Raw genomic sequence first — 27,489 nt, forward strand, 5'->3', positions numbered from 1 at the left:
CAGCTCCTTTTCATATGGCTTAAAGGGTGTTTCCATTAATTAGTATTAAGCATAAATTTAACACCAAGCTATATTAATTGTGTTTTTGCATAATGTTGCCAAAACACAGTAATGTGTATATAGTGACGTAAAACACTGAAAAATCTATATATTGTGCATTTCATTTGTGAATGGGAAAAGCCATCTTTAGTAGGTGACTGACATTTGAAAATACAAACTGGATGTATATCTAAATGTTGCATTGTATTGTACAGTATTCCTCTTATTGTTTGTGGTTGCATATAACAAGTGTTTTGTTTTATAAAAAAGGACATCTGTTATGTACAGTTGAAATAAATTTTGCATTTGCTAGCCTGTGATTTTAATATTTAATCATTCTACAGGAAAAGGACTGCTGAATTCACAATTCCATATTTGTTGTCAGTCTTTTCTGAAAGTAGCACAATAATATGAAAGCCAAATGCTAAAATAAGATAACCAACCTCTTTATTGAAGGTATTCGTGTATGATTTGTGTGTAATGTAATCTAGTCTAACGTAATCCATCAGAGTACAAGTTACTCTGTGTCCTTCTGTTTTTCCTTCTTATTTTAAAACTTTCCATTTCTAGAGATATCGTCATCTGCCAAACATGATTCCCATTTCCATTTATGGAAGTAGTGGTTTTCTCTTAACATGGGAAAACTTTTAATTTATTTTTGTCAATTTATCCTTAGTAGTAGAACAGATTAAACAGTTGCTCAGGAGAAAAGTGAATCAGTTTTTAAAAGACTGAATATGATACAGAGAAGATATTATGTACAGGAACAAACAGTACAAACGAGTGCATTTATCTGTGGTTCTTAAACCCAGGGTTCTGAGTTCAGTCCTTGAGGGAGCCATTTAGGGATCTTGGACAAGTAGATTTTTAAAAAAAAAGGATGGTGCTTGGTTCTGCCAAGAGGGCAGAGGGCTGGACTCGATGACCTCTCTTCCAGTTCTGTGAGATGTGTATGTTCATATATTATTATGTAAGCTTTGCTACTAATGTAACAATTCTTTTCTAGCCCAAAAGCCATCTAACTGAATGGCGAGCATAGACTTTTCTGATTAACATCTGTATCAATTAGGGAAGTTTGAGCAATTTTGTATCTAAAGTAAGTACTCTTCATATATCCTTTTGAATTTTTTCTTATGGCACTACTTATTCCAAAAGTAGAATGCCCTTTATTTAATATTACTCTGTCCATATCTATCTATCGATCCACCTGTCTATCAACTGTGTCCCATTACTGTTTCCGAGTATTTTTTTGTGTCTGGAATCTCTTCAAATTTTGTTCTTCTCCAAAAATTTCTGAATTTGACATACTGGCATGCAAATGAAATGATGGGTTTTTAGTTCCCATTCCTACCAGCTCAACCTGAAATCAGAAAGTTTTGTTATGAATAACTACTGCAGAGTTTCTTCATGTCACATTCTGTCATTAGCTAATAATTGCAGCTATTTGTGCACCCCCCGTGCTTGAAAATATCTTTGCAACCTAGTGGTTTTCTATGGTACTTGATACATTAGACTTGGGGCCAAATTTGTTTATGCAGTTGGAACCTGGTTATCAATTCAGATGATGCAGAAGAAAGTGTAGAGTACAGTTCCTTCGTAACAAAAAAAAAATTGTACTGTGAATACACACAGAGAGGGTACAGAGGTACCATTTTTAGAGTTCTTCACAGTAGAACATGATGTAAAATTTGTTCAGTGGGCAGTGGAGTACCTGATTTAGCAGCAATATCCATTCATGTTGATGAACAGAATGTGAATAATGCAGTGGGAAGTTGAACATTTAGAACGTGTACGTGTCTGATTTGCGCATGAATGTCACCAGTGTACATGCAAATAGGCAGTTTGATAGCTAACCAGTAGGGCTGTCAAGCAATTAGAAATCACAATTAGTCACAGGATTAAAAGTATTAATTATAGTTTTAATCACACAGTTAACTAATGATTGAATACAATTTATTTAAATATCTTATACTTTCTACATTTTCAAATATATTGATTTAAATTACAACACAGAATGCTAAGTGTAGAGTTGTCACTTTATATTTTATTACAGATGTTTGTGTTATGGAAAAGAGAGTATTTCACATCACCTCATATGGGTATTATTGTACAAACTCTTTACCATGAAAGTGTAATCTACAAATGCAGTGTTAGCATAACTCTACTGAAGAAATTTAAAAAAAGAAGTGAAACTTAGAGCAATGTTTCTCAAACTAAAGAAGTGGGTCTTTCCCATGAAAGCTCATCACCTAATAAAGATTATTGTTAGTCTTTACGGTGCTACAGGACTGCTTTCGTTGTTTTGTGAGGATACAGACTAACACGGCTATCTCTCCTGACTAGTCCTTCTTTTCTGATGGGTGAACCCATCTGTGGTCAATAATAATGTGACCCCACCCAACAGGAAAAAATTGTGGGCTCTATGACCCCTCAGGGCACAGACATAAGGCTTGGGGTATGGACCTTTATCCTCACTGATTTTGGAGTCTGATTAATGTTTTAATATGAACACAAATCACAGGCCCTGGTTCTCATGAGAGACTTTAATCATCCAGACATTTGTTGGGAGACCAATGCAGCAGCACACAGACAATCCAGGAAGTTTTTGGAGAATGTTGGGGTTAACTACTTGGTACAAGTGCTGAAGGAACCGACCTGGGGCCATGCGCAACTTGATCTGCTGCTCGCAAACAGGGAAGAACTAGTAGGGGAGGTAGAAGTGGGTGGAAACCTGGGCTGCAGTGACCATGAGATCGTAGATTTCAGTATCCAGACAAAAGGAGGAAGGGTAAGCAGTAATATACAGCTTAAACTCAAACAGGATGCATACAAGAAATGGAAACATGGACAATTGACTGAGGAGGAATATAAACACACGGCTGGAGAATGCCGGGGAGTACTCAGGAAAGCAAAAGCACAATTGGAACTGCAGTTGGCAAGGGATGTGAAGGGTAACAAGAAGGGTTTCTACAGAGATGTTAACAATAAACAGGTTATCAGAGAAGGAGTGGGGCCATTACTGGGTGAGAGGGGTAACCTAGTGACAGATGAGGTAGGAAAAGCTGAAGTACTCAATGCTTTTTTTGCCTCAGTCTTCAGGGACAGTCAGATCCCACACTACGGTCCTAGACAATGAAGTATGGGAAGGTGGAGGGCAGCCATCGCAGGGGAAGAAACAAGTTCTGAGCTATCTAGGAAAGCTAGGTGTACACAAATCCATGGGTTTGGATTTAATGCACCCACGGGTATTGAGGGAATTGGCAGATGTCATTGCCAAACCTTTGGCCATTATTTTTGAAGACTCTTGGAGATTGGGAGAGATCCTGGATGACTCGAAAAAGGCAAACATAGTGCCCATCTTTAAAAAAGGAAAGGAGGACAGTCCAGGGAACTATAGACCAGTCAGCCTTACCTCGATCCCTGGGAAAATAATGGAGGGGATCCGAAAGGAATCCATTCTGGAGCACTTGGAAGAGGGGAAAGTGATCAGAACTAGCCAACATGGATTCACGAGTGGCAAGGCCTGCCTGTCCAATCTGATTAGCTTCTATGACGAGGTAACAGGCTCTGTGGACATGGGGGAAGTCAGTGGATGTGATATACCTTGACTTCAGCAAGGCTTTTGATACTGTCTCCCACAACATTCTTGCCCATAAGTTAAGGAAATATGGATTGGATCCTTTGACTATAAGATGGATAGAAAGCTGGCTTGCCGGTTGGGCCCAACAGGTAGTGGTCAATGGCTCAATATCTGGATGGTGATTGGTTTCAAGAGGAGTGCCGCAAGGCTATGTTCGGGGGCCTGTTTTGTTCAACATCTTTATTAATGACCTGGATGAGGGACTGGATTGCACCCTCAGCAAGTTTGCAGGTGACACAAACCTAGGGGGAGAGGTAGATGTGTTGGAAGGTAGAGAGAGAATGCAGGGTGACCTGGATACATTGGAGGATTGGGCCAAAAGAAATCTGACACGGTTGAACAAGGAGACTTGTAGAGTCCTGCACCTGGGGCAGAAGAATCCCGAGCATTGTTATAGGTTGGGGACTGACTGGCTAAGCGGCAGTACAGTGGAAAGGGACCTAGGGGTTATGCTGAATGAAAGGCTGGATATGAGTAAACACTGTGCCCTTGTAACCAGGAAGGCTAATGGCATACTAGTGTGTATTAGGAGGAGCATTTCGAGCAGATCTAGAGAAGTGGTTGTTCCCTCTATTGAGCAGTGGTGAGGCCACATCTGGAGTAGTGTGTCCAGTTTTGGGCCCCTCAGCATAAAAAGGATGTGCATGGCCTGGAGCAGGTTCAGCGGAGGGCAACAAAAAGGATTAAGGGTCTGGAGCACAAGACCTGTGAGGATAGGCTGAGAGATTTAGGCTTGTTTAGCTTACAGAAGAGAAAACTGAGGGGTGACTTAATAGAAGCCTTCAGCTTCCAGGAGGGGAGCTCTAAAGAGGCAGGCAAGAAACTTCTCAGTGGTGCTAGATGGCAGAACAAGGAGTAATGGTCTGAAGTTAAAGGGAGAGGTGTAGGTTGGATATTAGGAAAAACTACTTCACCAGGAGGGTGGTGAAGCATTGGAATGCGTTGCCTAGAGAGGTGGTGGATTCTCCATCCCTCAAGGTTTTTAATTTCCAGCTTGACAAGATTCTTGGCTGGGATGACTTAGTGGGCGTTGATCCTGCTTGAATTAGGGGGCTGGACTAGATGACCTCCTGAGGTCCCTTCCAGCCCTAGGATTCTATGAATCTACATTAATCTGGTAAATCCTTTGGGCTACTGTGAATTAGTCCTTAATTGACAACTCTTATACAGAGTGAAATGTCATTGGAAGTGACAGAGGAAAAGCATTTTGGTTGATGATTATCAACTGCCAATATGATTAAAAGTGTGAAAAAGGCTAATTCAGTCCTAGGATACAGTGGGTGAGGCATCACCAGTAGAGATAAGGAAGCATTATTACCCTAGAAAAAGGCACTTGGCTTGTTTACCTTAACATAACAAAGACCGGGGAGTGGTATGACTGAAGTGCTAACTAAGGTAGGACAAGAATAAACGGATATAAATTGGCCATGAACAAGTTTATGTTTGAAATTAGATGAAAAATTCTAACCATCAAAGAAGTGACGTGCTGGAACAGCTTCCAAGGGGAATAGTGGGTGCAAAAAACCAAAGTTGTTTCAAGCCTAAACTGGATAAGGAGAGCTGTTGCGAGATTTTTAGAAAATATCAGTAGGAATTACAACAGAAAGGCAGTCCAGTAGCACTAACACAAGCTATCTGTCTGTTACAGTTGCAATTACATTTTTGATTGCACTGGATAAAAAGATGGTTATGTGTAGCTATTGCAAGACTAAGTTCTGATAAGTCAAGATACTTTGTCTGCAGTGCCACTTTTATATTAAACATCCTCTTGCCTCCAGATCTTGTGCTACAGGTAATACACTGACAGCAAATGATTCCCACCGGCTGTGACAGAGAATGCTTACAGAGTTTGTTTGATCCATGGGCTTAAAGCAATCCTGAAAGTACAATGGTTTAACAAAGTAGATAGCTATGAACTGCATACCACTGAACACTATAAACAACAGAGGGCTTAGAGACATTATTTAAACTGCATCTCCCAATCCGTCATTCACCTTGACTTCCTGAGGAAACAGTGCATCACAAGTACATGACCTGCATTACAACTAGACAACCATAGAAGTTGGAACATCTGAAAAATGTATTAGCTGTTACTTTGGTGATCATTGGTCATTCCTGAGCAATGACAGCTATCCTGCACAAACACTGTGGTCATTTACTTTCACAGTAATGCATACTGAAGAGAGACATGCTGAAACATGTGTAGTGTTTCTTGGATGTTGCAAAATAATAGAATATTCAATAGGTAACAATTGGAACTAACAATATGTTCAAAACTGTGATTAATCATGGTTAATTATTTTGTTATGATAACTTTGAGTTAATTGCTGAGTTAACTGCAATTAATCAGCAGCCCTATTAAAAGCTATCAGTGTGTGTGCACCCCTAACACTTATGTAGGATCAAAACAAAAAAGCAGAGAAAAAAGTTTTATGGGACAGACCCACTTCTTCAGACCATAGCCATACCAGAACAGACTCAATATTTTAAGACACAGAGAACCAAAAATAGTAATCAAGGTTGACAAATCAGAAAAAAATATTATCAAGGTGAGTAAATCGGAGAGTAGAGGGGCAGAAGGGGGAGGGGGAGAGTCAAGAATTAGATTAAGCCAAGTATGAAAAAGAGCCCCTATAATGACCTAAATTAATCTAATTCTTGACTCGCCTCCCCAATTCTGCCCCTCCTCTCTCTGATTTGCTCACCTTGATAATATTTTTTTCTGATTTGTCAACCTTGATTACTATTTTCTCTGTGCCTTAAATATTGAGGCTGTTCTGGTATGGCTATGATCTGAAGAAGTGGGTCTGTCCCATGAAAGCTCATCACCTAATAAACTATTCTGTTAGTCTTTAGAGTGCTACTGAACTACTCTTTTTGTTTTGGTAGTATATAGACTAGGACGGCTTTCTCTCTCTGTTACCTGTGTAGAATGTGTGATACCTATATAGGAACTATGTGAACTCCAAACTAGAGCTCGAAACACAATCACAGCAGTCCTGTTAGTTTAAAAAGAATTGCTTAGGGTAGAAAAAGATTTGCTGCTCTGTTTAAAATCAGATGCTAGAAACCAAGAATTTCTGGGATTAATGTGAAAACTGTCCAATTACAGAAGCTTTAGATGAGTGTAAAAGTCTCTTCCCTCAACTACTTTTTTGCCATTGGAAATATGAAAAGCTAAAGACAGAATGAAACTTGTACAAATTATTCAGTTTGGTCATTAGTGAAACTCCCAATTTGTGCTGTTCATTATTGTAAATTTAACATCTGTTAAACTATAGTGTATGTATTGTGTGTCTTAATAGTATTTTAGAAAACTAGTTTAGTTAAACCCATTCACCAGTCTAGGAAAAGAACTACTGTATGGTTCTGAGAAACATTTTTTTTTAAATTTTATCTTATTTTCATTTTAAAATAGATATGATTGCAATTATCCAAACACTCTCCCATAGTGTGCTTAATGTTAGATTTAAAACCAAGCATCAGACACACCACTGATGCAGCTTCTTTGAAGGCCATAGAGCCCCATCCTATATCAGTATACCCTTACATACATCATTTTGTAGTCTACCTCAACTCCATGAACAGTAATTCCTTTTTGGAGAAGGTGAACAAGAAACTGGTGATCGTTTAATTATTAGTTCAGTTGGACACCATAAATAACTTTGGTGGACTCCATCTGCATTCTGCCTTTCTTTTGGAATTGTGCTAATCGGGGTCATGCGTCTTGTCCTTCTGGTTGCAGAGATCAGTTGGTCAGTTTGTCCCCGTGTGAATATCTCCAGTAGCTGTTAATGTAAATGATCAGATGAATGAATGAAAGTTTGTTGCTTGATGAATCTTCCAGATGTATCTGAAACTGCCCTCCCATGTGAATAATCCATGCCTAGAAGATGTCAGTCACTGGTGGCTAAAAGCAGTGTGATCACTGAGGGATCTGATATGTGCATCCTGCAAGTATATATCTAACTTTCCTGGGTTAACTGTGGATCAGAAATTCCTTAATACCATGTAGAGTACCACATATAAGCTGATGTACAGATGCACTTTTCATACCTGGTGAATGCTTCAGTTCAGCCCATGCGTTGGAGAATATGCTAGAAGAGAGTATGAGAGCTACTTCATCCTCAGCCTGGGGAAAACAGAAATATTCCTGCTGCATAGAAGATCGTATCTTTGCTTGCTGATACAGGTTGTGTGTTAGAGGGAGTGAATTAAAATATGAGTTCAGTGCCCAGGCATAACTTTCAACTCTGTCAAGCAGCATTGGGCTTTGTTCAGTTGTACAGTTTTGCAGCATGTATGATCTAATTTTATTTTTTGACAATCATCTCAGGACTAAAACATAACATTCACCTTAATTGCAAGCCATTCCTAGAAAAGGTAGGGCAGGTTCATGTACAATTTTTTCAGAATGCAAGAACGTGCATTCTCAAACATTTTAAACAACCATGATCATATTTACAAGTGCTCTGCACTTCTGCAGAGGCTGCCTAATGTCTTGATTGATTTTTTTCCCATTATTTAAATTAGTATTTTGGTGCTTTCAGAACCAAAATAGTGTAGGCCTGGCTATGTTGAGGGTCTTTATCTGGATGTGTATCTGACTATTAAACTACTGTCCTGATAGTAGTAGTATTGTCTCATCTCAGGTCAGGGGGCCATTGCACTCTGCTCCTGGATTTGGGGACCCAAACAACTGTGTCAACTTACCTAGTTCTGCACTTCAAAAATGGGATTTTTGTTTGTTGTAAAATCATGGCTTCTTTTTCCCTAATGTAATAATCATGTCTTTGGTCTTTTTTTGAGTCTTTAAAGGGTTTGTTTTATGTATATATTGCATTGTAATGTGTGTTTGGTAGTTTGTTTTAATTTACACCAGGTAGGATGTCCTCCACACCCCACTGCCTTGTGGGTCATCCTGGGAAGGAGCAAGGCTAAGGGAGTAAACGCTGACAGAAAATCCGGAGTGGAGTCCGAAGGCGTTTCGGTGTCAACTTCTGGCACTGTCCCAGCAACTCCTGCAGCTGAGCTGGTACCAGACGTGGAGGTTATCCTCTCCTTTGGACTATATCAGTAAAGCTGAGAGGGGGACACTGGTGTCTGGGCAGCCCAGAGTCTCCATAATAAGTGCCCAGGCTCGCGCCCGGAGAGGTACTCCAGCATCGCTGAACGGAGTTGCATCAACACGGGAGGCAACAGATACCGGTTATAAGCTCTTGCTCGAGTGGCATAGAGAACGAGTGCCAGGGGTTGCCTTCGACGGTGGGAGAGATCCTCGCATCTCACTCGACAGTCACCGCCCACCTCAAGCTGGGCAGCCCCCAGCCAATAGGGTACTGTCCCGCCACAGTTCACCTGCCTCACTGGGTGTGTGAGGCTTAAGGTTCCTGAACCTGACAAGTGACTGAAATATGGGCACCAGGCAAACCAATAAGAAAATCAACAAGAAATGAGAAACATCAACAATTTAAGCTTGCTTGCTGGAATGTGCGGACCATGCTGACCGGCTTGACTGAAGATCTTCAGGCCATCAGTGACGCCTGAAAGACCGCTGTCATCAACAAGGAACTGAAGAGGCTCCAAGTTGATATCGCTGCACAGCAAGAGACGCGACTTGCAGATTCGGGATCTCTAAAGGAAAAGGACTACACCTTTTTCTGGCAGGGTGAAGCCCAAGAAGAACCCAGGGAGCATGGTGTTGGCTTTGCTGTCAGAAACACCCTTCTACAAATGGTGGAATTAGTCATGGGCGGATCAGAAAGACTTCTTAGGATCACACTTCAAACTTGCACCGGTCCCGTCCACCTGATCAGCGCTTATGCTCCAACCCTGTATGCCACACCAGAAGTAAAAGACAAGTTCTATAACGTGCTTAGTGCTGCTGTAGCGCAAATACCTGCTCATGAACAACTGTATATTTTGGGTGACTTCAATGCAAGAGTTGGAGCTGATTGGGCCTCATGGCCTTCCTGCTTAGGACATTTCGGTGTGGGAAAAATGAATGAAAATGGACAGCGTCTCCTTGAACTGTGCACGTACCACAATATGTGCATCACAAACACATTCTTCCAAACCAAGCCACAGCACAGAATGTCGTGGAGACACCCACGCTCGAAGCACTGGCATCAACTAGACGTGGTCATCACTAGGCGTAATAACCTCAAAAACGTCCTTCTGACACGCAGCTATCACAGTGCTGACTGTGATACAGATCACTCACTAGTTTGCTCCAAGCTCAAGCTGAGACCCAAGAAGCTGTACCGCTCTAAACCTGCTGGAAGGCCCCACATTGACGCCAGAAAGACGACAAACTCGGAGAAAGCTGAAAAGTTCAGAGACACCCTCCAGGAAAATCTGCGCGACGGCCCTGGAGCCACCGATGTGACATCCAAATGGCAACATCTGAGGGATACAGTTTACAACACGGCCTTGTTGGTGTTTGGAAGAAGAGCTAGAAACACAAACGACTGGTTCGAAGCTAACTCCAATGAGATGATTCCAGTCATTGAAAAGAAGTGCACTGCACTCCTGGAGTACAAACGCTCACCGAGCCAGAGTACCCAGCAAGCACTTAGAGAGGCCAGAAGAACAGTACAGCAGACAGCCAGGCGCTGTGCCAACAACCACTGGCTCCAGCTATGCAGCAGCATCCAGACCTGTGCTGACTTTGGTAATCTCAGAGGAATGTACGAGGGTATGAAGAAGGCATTAGGACCCACCCAGAACAAGATGGCACCTCTGAAATCCAAATCTGGTGAAGTCATCGCTGACAAAGCCAAACAGATGGAGCTCTGGGTTGAGCACTACTCTGAGCTGTACTCACACAAGAACATTGTGGTTGACGCAGCCCTCGATGCCATCGAGCTCCTATCAGTAATGGACGAACTGGATCTAGAACCGACTGTGGATGAACTGAAGAGGGCCATCGACAGCATTGCAGCAGGAAAGTCCCCTGGCCAGGATGGTATACCACCAGAGGTAATCAAGTGTGCCGTGGACACACTCTTGGAACCCCTGCATGATCTACTGTGCCTGTGCTGGAGAGAGGGTGAGGTTCCACAGGATATGCGCGACGCTAACATTGTAACGTTGTATAAGAACAAAGGAGACAGAAGCGACTGCAACAACTTCCGTGGAATCTCCCTCCTAAGCGTCACTGGTAAACTGTTCGCTCACGTCATCCTTGGCACACTCCAGAAGATTGCTGAGAGGGTGTACCTTGAATCGCAGTGTGGATTCCGCGCAGAGAGGTCTACCGTTGACATAGTCTTCTCTGTAAGGCAGCTGCAGGAGAAGTGCAGGGAGCAGAGGAAGCCACTCTACATAGCCTTCATCGACCTGACCAAGGCCTTTGACTTGGTCAGCAGGGATGGTCTGTTCAAACTGCTCCACAAGATAGGCTGTCCTCCACAGTTACTCAAGATGATCTAGTCATTCCACGAAGACATGAGAGGAACCATCCAATATGACAGCGCATTATCGGATGCTTTCAGAATCAGGAGCGGTGTCAAACAAGGACGCATGCTTGCTCCAACATTGTTCGGGGTCTTCTTCGCACTCCTTCTGAAGCATGCCTTTGGATCTTCAGCAGAGGGCATCTTGCTGCACACAAGATCTGATGGGAAACTCTTTAATCTTGCAAGGCTGAAAGCTAAGTCTAAGGTGCAGCAAGTCCTCATCAGAGACATGCTGTTGGCAGACGATGCTGCTGTAGTGTCTCACACAGAAGACCAGCTTCAAAAACTGCTGGATCAGTTCTCCAAAGCCTGCAAGGACTTTGGGCTTACCATCAGCCTAAAGAAGACAAACGTACTCAGTCAGGATGTTGCTGAATCCCCATCAATCAGCATTGACAACTATATGTTAGAGGTCGTCCACGAGTTCATTTACCTTGGGTCCACCATCACTGACACCCTGTCGTTGGACACTGAGCTAAATAGGAGGATCGGAAAAGCGGCCACAACTCTGTCCAGACTCAGCAAGAGAGTGTGGAATAACAACAAGCTTTACACTCACACCAAAATGCAAGTCTACAGAGCCTGCATCCTCAGTACCCTCCTTTATGGCAGCGAGACTTGGACCCTGTATGCCCGCCAGGAAAAGAGGCTGAACGTCTTCCACTTGTGCTGCCTCAGGTGCATCCTTGGAATATTGTGGAAGGACAGAGTGACCAACACCGCCATCCTCGAGCAAGCTGGAATCCCAACCATGCACACCCTCCTCAGGCAGTGTCGGCTCCGCTGGCTTGGCCACATCCACAGGATGAATGATGGAAGGATTCCAGAAGACATCCTGTATGGTGAGCTAGCCTCTGGCAAAAGACCTCCTGGACGCCCCCAGTTGCGCTACAAAGATGTCTGCAAGAGAGACCTCAGAGAGGTGGACATCGAGCTGGACAACTGGGAAGAACTAGCAGATGACCGCAGCAGATGGAAGCAGGGGTTACACAAGGGCCTTCAGAAAGGCGAGATGAGGGTCAGACAGCTAGCAGAGGAGAAGCAAGCGCAGAGAAAGCACAATAAGGACTTGCCAGACACCCACCACATCTGCAAGGGATGCAGCAAGGACTGTCACTCTCGTGTGGGTCTTCATAGTCACAGTAGGCGCTGTAAATGAAGTCCTCAATTGAAACTATGAAGGGCACGAGCCATAGTCTATGCAGACTGAAGGATGCCTACTATTAGGATGTCCTCATGTAGTTGCTTTATGTATAAATGTCCCAGTCCAGCAGAGTGTCAGTGTGTAACTATACTTACATGAGAAGTCCTGTTGACTTAGGAATGTGAGATGATATTTCCAAGAACATCAGGGAATTTAGCTACACATCCTCCGTTAACGAATTTATATTTTCTGGTTTAGATGGAAACTTATTTCAGATGCAAATTTACAAGTAAATATAGCAAAGTTCTTGTAGTTTCTATTGTAAAATAACAAGAATATAGTGAAGAATCATCAGGACAAAAACAGTATAATAGAGATTTGCATTTTTGTGCGGTATTCAAATCTGTACTTCCTGCAAATAGCATGTAACTCACCCTACTAAGATGGCTTTACTACAGGTTGAAAAATACTATTTTTATCTCCACAGACCTCTATTCTATCAGAAGGTGTTTTTGAAGTGCAAATAGAGAAAGACAGGCTGAAATACAAAACTACTTTTTTCATGGGAGCAAGACAGACGCATCCATCTGAAGACAAAGCAGTGGGAGCCACATGATGGCAACAATAAAAAAAAAAATTACAACATTATGAAGCTTGTCAATGCAATAAGAATGACGATGAAGCTCTCCATATTCTGACTTCATCATTATGCACTCTGGTGCACAAAAGACGAGTGCACATGGAAATAGTTTGTCTTTCACCTAAATGATCTACATGTGCATATTCGTGTGTATATGTGTGTATTCAGTATTTATTAATGACAACATTTTCCTATTTTATAAAATGTGAATACATTTTATTTCACTAGTCTACACTGGATGTGTATAATATTTTCTGTGCTATCAGTTTTAATATGCGCATTCATACAAACACATGGTTCTACGTGATGAGTATAGTGTGCATGTGTGTAGATTATATATAGTCTTTGTGAAGTAGCTTGACTGTTGTAACTCTTTCTTTAGCTGTCTTTTTTCCCCCATGCCATTCCTTTGCCTGTCACTGTGACTTTTGAGACTTGGGCTGGGTCTACACAATTGATCTGCCAGGGTGCTGTTTTGTGCATGTGCGAAATGTTGCATTCCAGGTCAATGTCGCCCCTGCAACTCCCTTGCAAGCTGCAAGGATTAAGGAATGCCAATGGGAGGAGTGCTCCCATCAGCATTCTGCAGTTAGGACAGGGATGAATATCGAATGCTGCAAAATCGATTTTTCGTTCGCAATTGGTGTAACTAAAGTTGCGTGGCAGCTGTCAGTATTACGGGTAAGTGTAGACCCAGCCGAAGATACAGCTATCTAGACACAGAGGTGTTTGGTTTTTTTTTTGGTTTTTTTTTTGTGACAGTGCGGCATAGTAGGCTGTACCAGCACCTTCCAGCTGGAATCCCTGGCAAGGTAGCAAGAGGATTCCCATCAGCCCCACGGCCAGGGTGCAGAGCTCCTCCAGTAGATTCAGCCCAGGGGACCTGGCTGGGGCTCGGAGAACCCTACGAGCCTATACAGCAGATCTCGCCCAGGGGTCCCTGGCAGCCCTTGGACTGGGAGCTGGGTGGGACTCAGAGCTCTACCAGTAGCTCCAGCCCTGAACACCTGGCTGTGGGAGACACGGATCCCTGGCAGCCGCACAGCAGGGAATCAGCTGGGACATGGAGCCCCACTGGTAGCCCCAGCGGCGGGAACCCTGGAGAGAGGCCAGGGAACCAGCTGCATACTGTCTCCTCTTTTCCTTACAAAAAGGCACTGTCTAGAGATAAATGTTTCACTCCTTCAGTTGGGGAAAAGGAGTCAATGGAGTGAAATATGAGACATTCCTCTTCCCCAGGTGATCAGCACTTTCAACCCGTGCTGGCTTGGGTGCTCAAAACTGACACTGGGACACAGACTCCGGTACCACTATATCATTAGTCTAGCACAGGAGTCAGCAACCAAAATAGTAAGAGGAGCTTTTTTTTTAACCCCAAATTTGGTTTAAAAAAAAATCAAGAAAAAATTCAAGAGCTGCAATGCCTGTGAGTAAGACTTCATTAGCAATGCGATCAAAAAATAGATACAGCATCATATCCCACAATGCACTGCACATACTAAAGGGGAGTTATCCAATGTTCCGAGATAATGTATTATTTGCTATTTAGATATGAGTTGTTAATAGTTGGGGTTTTAGACGTTCACTATTTATTGAAAATAATCCAGAGGGTTTCTTTTTTACTTGGCAATTATAGCATCGGGAGACACAAAGAAGCCTTTAAAGAGCCTGTGTGGCTCTGGAGCCACCGGTTGCAGACCCCTGGGCTAGCCACTTAAAATCATTTTTAATCTCATTGCTCCATAATAGCCTGACTGGCCACAATTAGCCAGATCTACCCCAGACAGTTCTCCAGCTTTGAAGTCATTATTAGGCACCACACAAATAATTTTTGCCTTAGTTGAAATTATGATGGACCGTGCCAGTCCAGAAATTTTTTTCACCACCTTTGCAATGCTCTGCTGTGCCAATGTCTCAAGTCTGTCCTTTCTTGTAAATGTATGACTTACCTCATTGCACAGTGGCATGAAATCATATTTAAAACAGAATTTGATTACTATTATTGTTGTTGTTTATTTTATTATAATAATATTGGACCACTTTTTGCTCTCAGGTTATTTTCTCATGACCGTTACTGTATGGAGATGTGAATGTACTGTTAGATCTTCTGAGCCTGCCAAAGGACCGTTCCCGCTAATGTAACTGATTGCCCTCATTTACTGAAAATTTTGAGCTTTTTTATATGATTAAGCAGTGTTCTCTTTTTCTCCCGTTAGCCCATTTGTTTGGAGAACATATGACATATGCAGTGGTTTGATAGCTAATGTCTTTCACTGAGCTCATGTTCTTCAGTGTGTTTTCCCTGTGTTTAGAGAGTACAGCATTTTGTTACCATCTGTGAAGCAAAGGCAACATGATAAAGAAGCAGCTGGTCATGAAGAATGAACACATTTCGCTAACAAAAGTGCTCCCCCAATACACATTTATTGGGTGTAAACTGAAATCATGTTAAAATTAATACATTTCTGGTTAGAGGAAGGTCATTATAATGAATTGGTAAATGAGTGGGTATTGTCTATAATCGCAAAGTTGACATTTTGAATAAATATACAACAGCTCCAAAGCTTTATCAACTCCAACGCTTTACGTAACTACATATGTAGTGCTAAACAAATGCTTTTGCAGCATTTTATTTACAACCCATTTTGAAAAAATGCTAGTTATTTGTTGCAGCCTAATTATCGCTTCTAGTAAAGTTTGCTTTGTGAAAGATACATGTCTTCAAAGCAGCCCAGTATCTTTTCAGAGCCACCTGTTTCACATTTACACTAATTATCTTAGATATCATTTTGTAACCTTAATAAAAATGTGCATTGTAAAATTGTGGGGGAAGAGGAGATGTGTTTTGAAATAGTTGACAAATCATTTTACCCTTTATGATTTTTGTATTTGTAACTATCTACTTTAATGATGGCATTTGATAATTTATATGAGTAAAACCACCATGTTTTTATTTATTTATTTACTAATGAGGTCTTTGTAAATTCAGATGCGGAAAGAATATCTTGCTTTCTGGAAAAAAATCAGATCTCTTGATTTTTTTTTTTTCCCTAAGTACTCTCGTTTGTGCAGTTCAGAGGCACAAATGGTATCAATCAACCTCAATATTTGATCTCACTTTCACCGCTTCTCACGGGTGCGGCTGTTGATTTGTTGGAGTTACTCTTGATTTATGTTGATGTGAATAAGATCAGAATTGGCCCTAAAGGTTTGACTGGGATTTTGTTTATACACACACATACACATAACTTTAATTTACCTTATTGTGGTGAATCCACATGAATCTTAACAAATTCAAAGAAACAGATATTGTACTGTATCTTTGGATAATATCACCATTATCAACACTGGAGGATTCCATCATCAACAAAAATTAAAATATGGACCAGATTTTTTTTTAATTCCAGAGTCTACTGAAAAATATTGTTAAAGAAATAAGAGCTACAGCTATTGACTGACGTTCATGAGAAAAACCATTTAAAGCAGATGCATGGTACATGAAAGTGTGTCATGCATTATAGCTCTGAAACTATTCTTGCAATTGTTTCCTGGTAGTTTACATGTTTGTTTCATTTTGTAATTTTTTTATAATAGGTTCCCGTAAAGAATCTGCTCCTCAAGTGCTCCTTCCAGAGGAAGAGAAGATTATTGTAGAAGAAACAAAAAGTAATGGTCAGACCGTGATCGAAGAAAAGTAAGAAAATGTCCAATAGACAAGGGATTAAAACAGTAAATTTCACACTTGCACAAAGTAATTTGCGCAGTATACTTGGCTGTGGAGGTAGTTTATTTTTGGGGTTGTGGGGGTGTTTTTTGTTTTTTTGTTTGTTTTTATTCTGTAGTAGGTTTAGCAGCAGTAGTATTTACTTGAGTTTTCCGCTGGTTATTCATAGGATATACTATCAGCTTTTAGTGCCAACTTTCAGGCTTCTTTCTAACTGTGTATTTATTTTACAGTATATCTATCTGTTTTAACTTACTAGATATGTATGGTGTTTAGAGACAAATAAAATTATTCCAGTTATGCTAGATGTTAAAAATATGACAATGGTCCTTTTTCTAAGGAATTTATCTTGCTGGCTTATGTCTTAATAAGAATATATAACATTCAAAGGGTTGGGGAAGTTATAGACACTAACTAGCTCTTTTGCTTCATGCTTTTTCATTTTTTCATGTCTGGTTTTCATTTCATGTTTCCCGATGTCTTTTAATAATCTATCAATCTCTTAATCCATTTACAATTCATGATTCTAATGTTACTTAATCTTCTATTTAGAAGCCTTGTTGACACAGTATATGCGTTAAAGGATGAAGTACAAGAATTAAGACAGGTTGGTAAATAATGCATGCTGTGTTTTATCAACACTTGTGAATGGAGGGGGAGTGTGCAGATGGCACATTGTAGTTGTAGCAAATAATGATCGAGATTGTTAGGGTTAAGGTTGTTCCCCACCCCTCAAGTAGGTGGGTTAGGACTATATTTGGATCCTCAGCTTTTTGTTCAAAACCAAGGTCTATCCCAATTGAATCTCTTCTTTTTTTTTTTTTTTTTTTTTTTTTTTTAAATTTAGAAACTGAGGGCAGATAATACAAAACCAAAAACCATAAATCCAGGGGAGAGGTGCTAGGTATGTTATCTCTGTGAACTTATTGAGTGGAACATGTATGGTTTTCAAACTGCAGCGGTTTCATGATATACTGTGCAGAAATTTAAAATATTACAATTCAGTGGTTCTTAACCTGGGGTGCACGCACCTCCTGGAGGTGCGTGATGCCCTTTATGGGGATGCCAGACATACCAGATTTTTTTAGAAGGTAAATCATCAAAAACACAACTTAAGCACAGGCACGTAACTACAATTACTTTGTTTCAACAAACCTTTCTATTTATTAACATTCTACATTTTTAATAACAAAACTATTCTGCATATGTTTAATATGCATTTAAAAGTGTATAGGCCACCCCCTCATCTGCATTTTTGATAAGGGGTGTGAGAACATATTTTGAGAACCGAAGGGGTGCAGGCTGCAGTTAAAGGTTAAGAACTACTGCTGTAAATGCTTACCATATTAAATGAAAAATAGGAAAAAAAAATAAAAAGAAGATATAGAAGATACTGGTTCTCTGACTATGATGACCTCTCTGGATGCAATAGGTTTTCTGCTTAGGCCTTTATCCCTTCTCCAGTCACCCTGGTACTTGAGCACCTCATTTTGATCAGTTCTTGTATCTTCTCATTTCAGGAGATGAAGAGCCATGTTCATTTCCTTTCCTCATTTACCACTATTCATAAATCATTCATGCCCCATGTAGGCTCAGCTATTATTTTTTTCACATTGGTGAGATATCTTGCAGAATTTCCCTTGAGAAACTAGAATGGAACTTGCAAGTAGAGGTGTGTGAATAACTGTTGTTTGTTAGCTCACTGGATGTTTTAAAAAAAAAAAAGAGATAAAGTTAGTTTCTGGTCAACCCAAAACGACTTTTTTTCCCCAGATATATTTTAGTGATCCAAACAATTGAAAAAAATTCAAGTTGAATAGAATACTTGAAACAAAATATTTGGTTTCATTTTTGAGTTTTAAAAACTTTTAAAAATAAAACTGGTATCAATCTCCAAAGAATTTGTTTAGAATTAAATATTTCATTTGCTTTTAGCAAATTTCAAAAGGAAAAAAAAAATTCAGAATTTTTGGAGGAAATTTGCATGTCCCAAAATTTGGCAAATTGAACACAAACTCACAAAATATTTTGACAGATCTGAATCTGCATTTTTGGGCTAAAAAGAAAAAAAATCAGACCTAAGATTTCACTCTGATATACTTACAACTTCTTTCTTCTAGTGCAAATCAATATGTTACTTATATTGCAGATAACCCAGTTAGTTAGCACTGCTTTTGATTGTGTTACTGGAAAAAATGTTCGTGATAGATGTGTTTGTATCTTCTATGAACCTGACGTGTTCCTTTGCCTATTCCAACCCTCCTCTTGGTAGATGAGAGTCAGGTCACACTTGCAGGGTTACAAGGTCTTTTATTGTTTGGGGGAAACATTGTATCTCTAGGCTCTTAGTAATCTTGATTGGTTGCGACTGACTATCTAAATGAAACTAGATGTATAATAAAAGTATTGCCAAGAATAAGCTTATAAGTTTTTGGTCATCCCTAGGAATCAAATACTGTCACTATCTTTGCTAGACTATAATGGGTAGAACTGGCTACACCAGACTTGTGCATTTAGTTAAATCCAAAGTTGCCCTTTTGCTATCCCTGCCTAGGAGGGCCTGGTGGAATTTATAATGTCTCCTAGTCGGATACATTTTCACTGGCGCTATTAAAAATGTCACCAACCCAGAGAATCAGTTCTTCTTGAATAGTGCCAATTGTTGTTGTCTACTGCTGCACATCTGCATCCCTTAACATGCAGGTGAGCGAAAAGCCATTAAATTAAATTAGCCCCTTTTCCCTATAAGTAAAGTGGTTCAGTGCTAGAGACTATTGGATGAAATCTTCCTCCTGGTTTACTGCAAAAAGGGATTCTGTCCTAGCTTACTCAGTTGTGTACACAAAAATATGAATTTGTATTCTGTGTCATAAATTTCCAGATCAAATGGAAGAGTCGCATAAAATATGCCCCCATAAATATCGTAATTGCTGTGTAAAATAAAATGTTAGGAGATTTTGTTGTGTTGATTTCAGCATATTAAGAATGCCTATCATAGGCTTTCAGTGCCTTTGATGTAGCAATACAATAGAAACAAGCAGCACTTCTTGTCACGAAAACAGCCAATCCACCAAACAAAAATGCCTCACGTTAACGCCTGCAGAACTCTGTGACTCCAGATAAAATCAGCATCCTCACCTGACTCATCAAATGTTATTGCTGCATCCCAGGCCTCCCCAAACAGATGGCCTTTTCAGATGGCCTTATGCAGAGGTGGGCAGTAATTTTCCATGGGGGCCACTCCATGAATTTTGTAAGTGGTCAAGAGCTGCACTACTCTATGAAATTAATAGAGGAGGTGCAGGGTCTGGGTGCAGGTTGGATGCAGATGGGAGCTGAGTGTGAGGGGGTGTGGGATCCAGGAGGGAGTTTGGGTGAAGGAGGGGGTTGTGACCTGGGGCAGGGGTTTGAGGTGCAGGAAGGTGGGTGCAGGGTCCAGAAAGGGGTATGGATACAGAAGAGGATTGAGATCTGGAGGAGGAATGTAAAGGGGGTGCAGGGTTTGGAAGGGGTTGTGACCTGGAGCAGGAGCTCAGGCTGGGGAGCAGAGGGGCAGGGGAGGAAGGGGCTGACGAGTTAGGTCCAGGCTTTTACCCGGGAGGTACTTACGTAGCTGGCTTCCAGGCAGCAGGAGTCTCAGGAAAGTTCCATACCTTCTGGACCCTGCATGCCGCGCAAAGCAGCCCGGTGCTGCGACTGTGTTCTCTGCACACCGTGCGCCCAGGTGGGTTGATTCATGCATGGCCCAGGCAACTCCTGTTGGCCAGTTTCCGCCCAATGGGAGCAGCGACATTCAGCTGGGGGCAGGAGCAACAGGCGTACAGTGTGCAGAGAACACATGGGCACCTCCAGCCAACTACTCTGAGCAGCGCGTGGGGCACGGCAGGCAGGGAGCTTGCCCGAGGCTCCTCCTGGGCTGTGGGACAGTGGTGGTCCAGATTCAGCAGTTTGGCAGGCTGCTTTCTGGCCTCTGGGCTGTATTTTGCCTACCCCAGGTCTAATGATGAACAAATCTGGCCTATTTCTTAGTAACTGGGGAGTGAATTCCATAGTCAGACCCCACATGGAGAATACCCTGCTCATAATTTCCCCTCTCCCACAAAACTGGAGTTCCAGCTTGAGTGCTCCTGCTGTGGCAGTGTCACTTAGCCTCAGAAGTGATCGCTAAAGTAGGAAAGTCCCAGGCAGCACATTGCTTTATAGGGAAGGAATCAAGAATTTAAACTTCACCTGGAAACCCACAGGCTGTCAATGTGGATTCCGGACCACTGTTTTCAGGCACATGATTAGGCACACCCTTTATGACGTGGGCGCTAGTCATCTTTACCATATTTCTTTTCTAAGCTATTACAGATAGTAGCACCAAGTAGAGGAGGTGTCAGCAACCCCTGGCATGTGTGCCAAGAGTGGTACATGAGCCAATTTTGATTGGCATGCCAGGTGGGAACTCAGCCCCGACCCTTTTCCTCCATGCAGCTGGGAGGTTGCTCAGAGCTATGCGGTGTATAGATTGACAAAAGACCAGCTAACGCTATCAGCCACCACCTAAATGGTAAAGCTCTGCAGCTTAATTTATTCATTAATGAAGCTGTTGTAAGTAGGACTGTTAGTGACTTTAAAAAGTGTCAATGATACTTGGACCATACATAGAGTTCAAAAGGTCAAATTTTGGCACTCTACCTGAGAAAGGGTGCTGACCCCTGAAGTAGAGCATGTTGCTTATAGTCCAGTCGTGATGTGACAAAAGTCAGGGGTGAGGTCTGTGTCTGAGAGAGAAGATTTCACTCTTAGCCTGATGCAGATGGGGGAGGGGAGGAAGAAGTTGCGGCTCACTGCCACTAAGTCATCTGATAGATACTGGGAGTCTAGTGAGATGTCCAGATTGCAAATCGTACTGACAGACGACAGAGTCTAACCCTCACTCTTGGGGGCTTTAGTGTAATCCTTATTGTATACTCTGGTTGCTTCTCCCAGGCCCTAGCAATATCCCTTCAGTCTCCATTGGATTAAATAACATAAGTGTTAGTATAATTAAGTTTGTAGCGCCCTTATGGCCTCAAAAGTTGTGGGTTGAAGTTTCAAACACAGGACAAAATACTGGAACTTGGTCTCACAGTCAAGTGGTAAAACTGTGTAATCGGAGGAGCTCTCTCTTGGATATCTCAGTCCTCTTTCTTGGACTGGTGGTTGTTTAGTTGGAAGTGAACTCACAGGCCATGTCAGAAGGAATAATAATTAATATACATGTCCTGACCAATAAAGCTATATGATTTCCCAGTCTCATTAAAGTTTGTGTGAGCTCTTGAGTAGTGTTCTAAGTCTGTGAAACTTATTTCAGTGTAAATACAGTAAGGTTCCCACATTTGCAAACTTCAGGTTCATAAATTCAATTATTTGTGAGCCCAGGGCAGGGGATGGGGGGGCCCCTGGCAGCTGCAGCTTCCCCATATTCGCGAAATTCAACATTTGCGAGGGTTCACAACACCGAGCCCTCGTAAATGTTGAGACCCTACTGTAACTTTGAAAAATGATAAGGCGTAAGAGGTTCTTATAGGGGTTTTAATTCTATTTATTTCTTTCTCTTTCTATTTTATTACAAATATATTCCATGCTCGTTATTTATATGGTTCAGTTCTTACAAGGGACTTTAAAACTATTTTCCGTTTATGGCTAGTTTCCAATAACATCTGTGTATGAGAGAGAGAAGCACTTTAGCTTCTATTAGGCATTTCTGATTCACGGTAGCAAGAAACTATGTAAGTTTTGAATATTGAATAAGTATAACATATAGCTGCAATAGGCAGCAAAATTTTAAGACTTTTACTTAACAGAGCCGTTCATTTAACAGCACATATTTTGGCAAGGAGAGATCAGTGGGAAACGTTACCATAAACTATCTGTCCTCTGTTTAACAGGATAACAAAAAGATGAAGAAATCGTTAGAAGAAGAGCAAAGAGCTCGCAAAGACCTGGAAAAGCTTGTGAGGAAAGTGTTAAAGAACATGAATGATCCTTCTTGGGATGAAACCAATTTATAACTAATTTACCAATACTTTCTATTGAAAGACCAGTTGTCAAACCAAGCTGGGAAGCCTTCTGACTAGTCAGTGTTGCATCAAGAGCTCTACAAAACAGGATTTAACTGGATCTAGTGATTCTCTTGCTTGTAATACATACAAACAAGTCAAACCTTTCACTGAAGCAATTGATAGGTGTGTGGAGACCATGGATCCTGAACTTTACAAAACTTAATTTTTTTCATCTAAATTACCTCATTTTGCAGAATGTGCAGCAGCTGACTAAAAGTCCATGTTTTTCAGTGGCTTTTTAATTAAATATATATATTTTTCTTGTAAATATTTGTAATGTTGAATGCCTATGTGATTGACGTATCAGGGCTGATACAATGTTATACTGTACTTCCCCACTCATTATTATAGTTGTCACAAGTTTTAGAAGTTAACAGGAAGCTCTCACCTCAGAAAGACCAGAGTTCTTTGATGCTGTGTTTGGATCATTTGCAGGTTTGTTTCAAATTATCCTCCTCGTTTCACATGCACAAATATACAAAACCTATTTTTTCTTAATGACCAATGTATTTAAATCATTTAATTAACATTATTTATGTCTGCGCAAACATTTAAACACAGTTTTAAATGCTTTTAAAAACAGTATTAAATCAAACAAATACAATAACTTGTGGATTGACATAATTTTTTGTTTAATTTCTAATGGATCCCTGAATGATATTTATTTACACGTGTTTGGAACATTAATATACAACACTATTTTGCCTGATTCAAGACTGATGTGCTTGCTTTCTTATGACTGTGATTTTTACGTGTTTATGTACTACATTTTCTGTCATTGTGCATGTACTTTAACATACACTGGCTGATAATTTAATGAAACATACATGCAGTTTTGTCAAAGTGAAAAGGAAAAAAAAGTCCTAATCTAGATTTTGTGAATAAAAGTACTATTTATTTTATTGGACCATAATCAAGCAAACTAAAAATCTAGTTAGGAGTAGGCCACTCAGGCCAGCCTCATAACAAATCTGCTATTCCCTCACTAGGCAGAACATCCTTGATTGAAGAATTGTCCATCTCCATCCCTTTTTCTTATTTCATGCACAGCATTGTTTCCATCAGAGCCTGAATAAACAAGCAAATTTAGAAATAAGGTTTGTAATTACAAATGGCCTTTTTGTGGCACATGCTATATAGAAGTGTGTTTCATAATTGGCAGAGTTGGCATAATTGGAAGCTCAGCAATGAATAAAGTGGGCATCACTAAAAACATTAGTGTGTAGGTTTTATAAATGCAAAAATTGCAGTATCGTCCAAGATTTAGACCGCACAACTGCAGCTGATGACCCCTTGAAGGTCAAATTCCGAGTTCATTGAAGTTAATAAGACTCCCATTGACTTCGGTAGGCTTGGATCAAGCAATGGGAGTTGCAAATATCTGCTTTTGTCATGGAAGTAGAGGGAGAGGTGTATCCTCCATTTAAGTGGTATGTTCCAACTTCTCCATTCTTTTTGTCAACTGACAGGAGCTGAAGGTTGAAATTGAGCATACCTATCTGTATGTCAGGTTCAAACACTGGTTTTATCAGTGTTCTAAAATAAGGCCTTAGCCCTTACTCAAGGTGCTCCACTGACCTCAGTGGTGCAATAGTTGTGATTCAGCAAAGCCCTTAAGCATGTGTTAACTTTAAGCTTGCACTTAGTTCCATTGACGTCAAACTGAATTACACACTTTTGTTTTTGTTAAAGCAGAGCCCGAATGAAGGTACATAGAATTAGATTTGTTTCTTATGTTTAACTATTGCACATTTGTATTTTTATCTGATCCACCATTTTAAAAGGGTGGGTGCTATTTCTTGCAACTTTTTCCTAGGATTCCTGCAGTGTAGTCAAGATGACTGTTAAAGACTTTTCAGAGCAAACTTTATCTACAAACTACATTTTTCATATACAGTTTTTAATTCGTCCCTGGTGAAAAGTGAGTTTTCAAATTGGCTGAGAAAAATGGATGGAGATTTCTTTAACAATGGGTTAAATATCATCACTTAAGAATAGAAGGGGTTGAATTAATAGCTTGTGAACATAATGTTAGGGATCTAAATGGGCACTTAGACCCAAATGACTTTTTAGACATCTTTATATATATATATATATATATATATATATATATATATATATATATATATATAGGCACTTAATTCCATATGCCCATAGTTGAATATTGGTTTCTTGTCCCATATTCTTAAAGGAACCGACAGAGTAAAAGTTAAAGCCTTCTGGTGTGTTAGAGATTTTTAGATATCTTCCCAAAAACTCATTACTAATCACAATATCTTACCTTGAAGTATTTTCCTGTTGCTGAATTCAAACCAATTTAGCCTTTTGTTTAGCAGAATGTATATAATTACTTACAAAAGAATAAGGTACATGATGCTAAACATTGACAATTTATCATGTTTTTGCTGAACTTAGATTTGGGAATACCATTGCCGTTTGCGTTTTGTTCAGTTACGCTGAAGTTGTAAAATTCAGACACCGAAATCCATGTGATTTACTCATCCTTCTATTTTAGTGTGAATTTTAAGTATCTGTAGAGTATCTATGAAAAGACATTCCAAAGGAAAAACAGAAAAGGAAGACATTTAATCTAACAGTGTTTAGTAATTTTAACTCAGGAGCAACTGCCATCATAACATGATCTTATTTTACATGGCATTGTAAACAGCATTGCTATGTAAATTTGCCAGCAGTACATATGAGATCTGATTATGTGTTTTTATTTTGATAGTACCCTCATAATGATATTTTACTAAATAGGCTGCTGGTATTGGATTTAAGCAATTAATATGATCATGATTTAATGACTGGCTGTTCAAAATGGATTTATATGAGGAAATTCGTATTGAAAAACAGCAAACAAAGCTAATGCAATATGTTGCTTTTTTCCTTAGCTTTACGACAGAGAGCAAGATCAGGGTTTTGGGAACCAAGACATAGATGACATTTCTTCAAAAATTTGTTATACTGTATAAAGATTGTAAATTTTGCTGTGTGACCTCCTGAATTGTTGGGAACTTTATATACGCATGGATAAATGGGGCACTGTTTATTTAACTTATTAAAGGATTGTTTCTTTGCTCTCATCATTTAGGGATGAGGAGGTGAAGCCATTTCTCATCCTATAGATGTGAAGCACTTTCAGTTCTAAACTGTTCAAAAATGTAGAATAACATTACTGTGTACTTAAATGATGTATGTGCTTGTTTGTTTCGCCATGTCATGACATCTTAAAAATTAAAACAACTGACTGCCTTTGTATAAACCTTCTTTATGCCAATCATTTGAAGAATATAAGGTATCCATTTTCAATAATTGTGGAGAATTCAACCATAGTTTAGGTGTCACAAATAATGTCTTTTTACTGACTACTACATTTTGTAATACATTTTTCCTTTATGCCATGAGGAGTAAAATTTCATCTAGTGTGTGATGCACAATTTTAATACGAAGGAAAATATTTTAGCTTTTTCACTGCCTTGATTGATACACACTTCAATTATAAAAATATGTAAAATTATTTTAATTCAGTCTGCTATACTGAAATGTTTGCAGTGTGTTTGTATTGACAGCAAAATAAAACTTCAATATTAATAGAAAAATTGGAAAGAGGATAGCAAAACAGGGAAAAAGATAATATGAAATATAATGATTATACAAACAGCAGCTTCCTAATCCTTGGTCCACTAGATGACTAACAGGGGCTACAGAGATGAAGTGTGGGTATTTAAGGAAAGAAAACTGGCAGTAGCTAGAATAAAAAGATTAAAGTATCATTTTAATTGATGATTCAGCTGTAAGAAGAATGGACAGAGGAGCAGCCAACTATTTAGTCATCTGACTTCCAGGTGCCAACTTTAGAACTGATCATTTCAACAGGTCCACGGTGGATTCTACCCATTATGTGCCCGTATGAACTAATACAGGGTGCATAAAATGATAGAAATCAAATGAACTAAAGTATAAGGGAAGCAAAACTATCTTCAGATATTATACTACTTAAGGTTCTTACAGTCCAGGAAAAGGACAAGAATAAGAATTGTGTTTTGATGAATAGGTGGACAGCGAGAAAGAATATAGGGATGGGGAGGGTTTGGATTCAGAGAACATTGATCAGTTCAGTGACTGGGAAGTAGGAGTGAGGCCTGTTTGAATTAGAATGGCCTTCAGCATGAAAAGCCAATTTCAAGCATTCAGGGATACAAGGTAATGAACGAGGGGTCTACTTGGTAAGTCCATCCAAAAGTATATTTGGATACCATCAAAACATGCATGCCGTTCATAATTGGAGGGGTTATGGCAATGGGAGATGGGGTAGTTGTGTTGAGCATGGAGGTTGGGGAAGGGAAATTTAAAGAGGCTGGTGGAGAAGCAAGAATTTTGTATCTTAACAGCACAGCTTGAACACGAGCCTCTGATCTAGGACCAAATGACTTGTTAGTGAGTGGGGGCAGCTTAGTACGGGGTGCACTTGGTCGGTTTTTCTGACGGCATGGTGGGTCTTGAGGGAGCTTCCTCAATGTAGAGGGCTCTGCAGCTATTTAAGTTTCTGTTTGACCCAGAAGGTGATGCCCTGCCTCACCTGACTCCACAGCCATGGCTTGAGCGTCTCTGCCTCTTGCCCCTGCAGTTCAGGTGAGAGACTTCTCTAGAGAGGCTTCTGCTGGATGGGGTCATTGGACTCTGTAACTGGACCTGAGAGTAGCTGATTATGGGGTACAAAAGGGGACTGAAATAAACCAGAGAATGAATG

General features: G+C 40.3%; 1 protein-coding gene across 4 annotated transcripts in view; it reads left to right on the forward strand.

Annotated features, from left to right (window-relative positions):
- ARHGEF7 (Rho guanine nucleotide exchange factor 7) overlaps window positions 1-26,225 on the forward strand; it is a 220,352-nt gene extending 194,127 nt beyond the window's left edge. The window contains exons 19-22 of one of the 4 annotated variants that reach the window (XR_012645027.1): window positions 16,518-16,617; window positions 17,200-17,254; window positions 22,563-23,171; window positions 25,631-26,223. Coding sequence is in view for 3 of the 4 variants with exons in the window: in XM_074990443.1 (XP_074846544.1) it covers window positions 16,518-16,617; window positions 17,200-17,254; window positions 22,563-22,685 (278 nt within the window). In the remaining variant the exon portion in view is untranslated. The other 3 variants (XM_074990443.1, XM_074990421.1, XM_074990434.1) reach the window with 3 other exon arrangements.
- The last annotated feature ends 1,264 nt before the right edge of the window (window positions 26,226-27,489 follow it).

Source organism: Carettochelys insculpta, chromosome 1 (genome assembly GCF_033958435.1).
Source record: "Carettochelys insculpta isolate YL-2023 chromosome 1, ASM3395843v1, whole genome shotgun sequence".
Classification (NCBI taxonomy): domain Eukaryota; kingdom Metazoa; phylum Chordata; order Testudines; family Carettochelyidae; genus Carettochelys; species Carettochelys insculpta.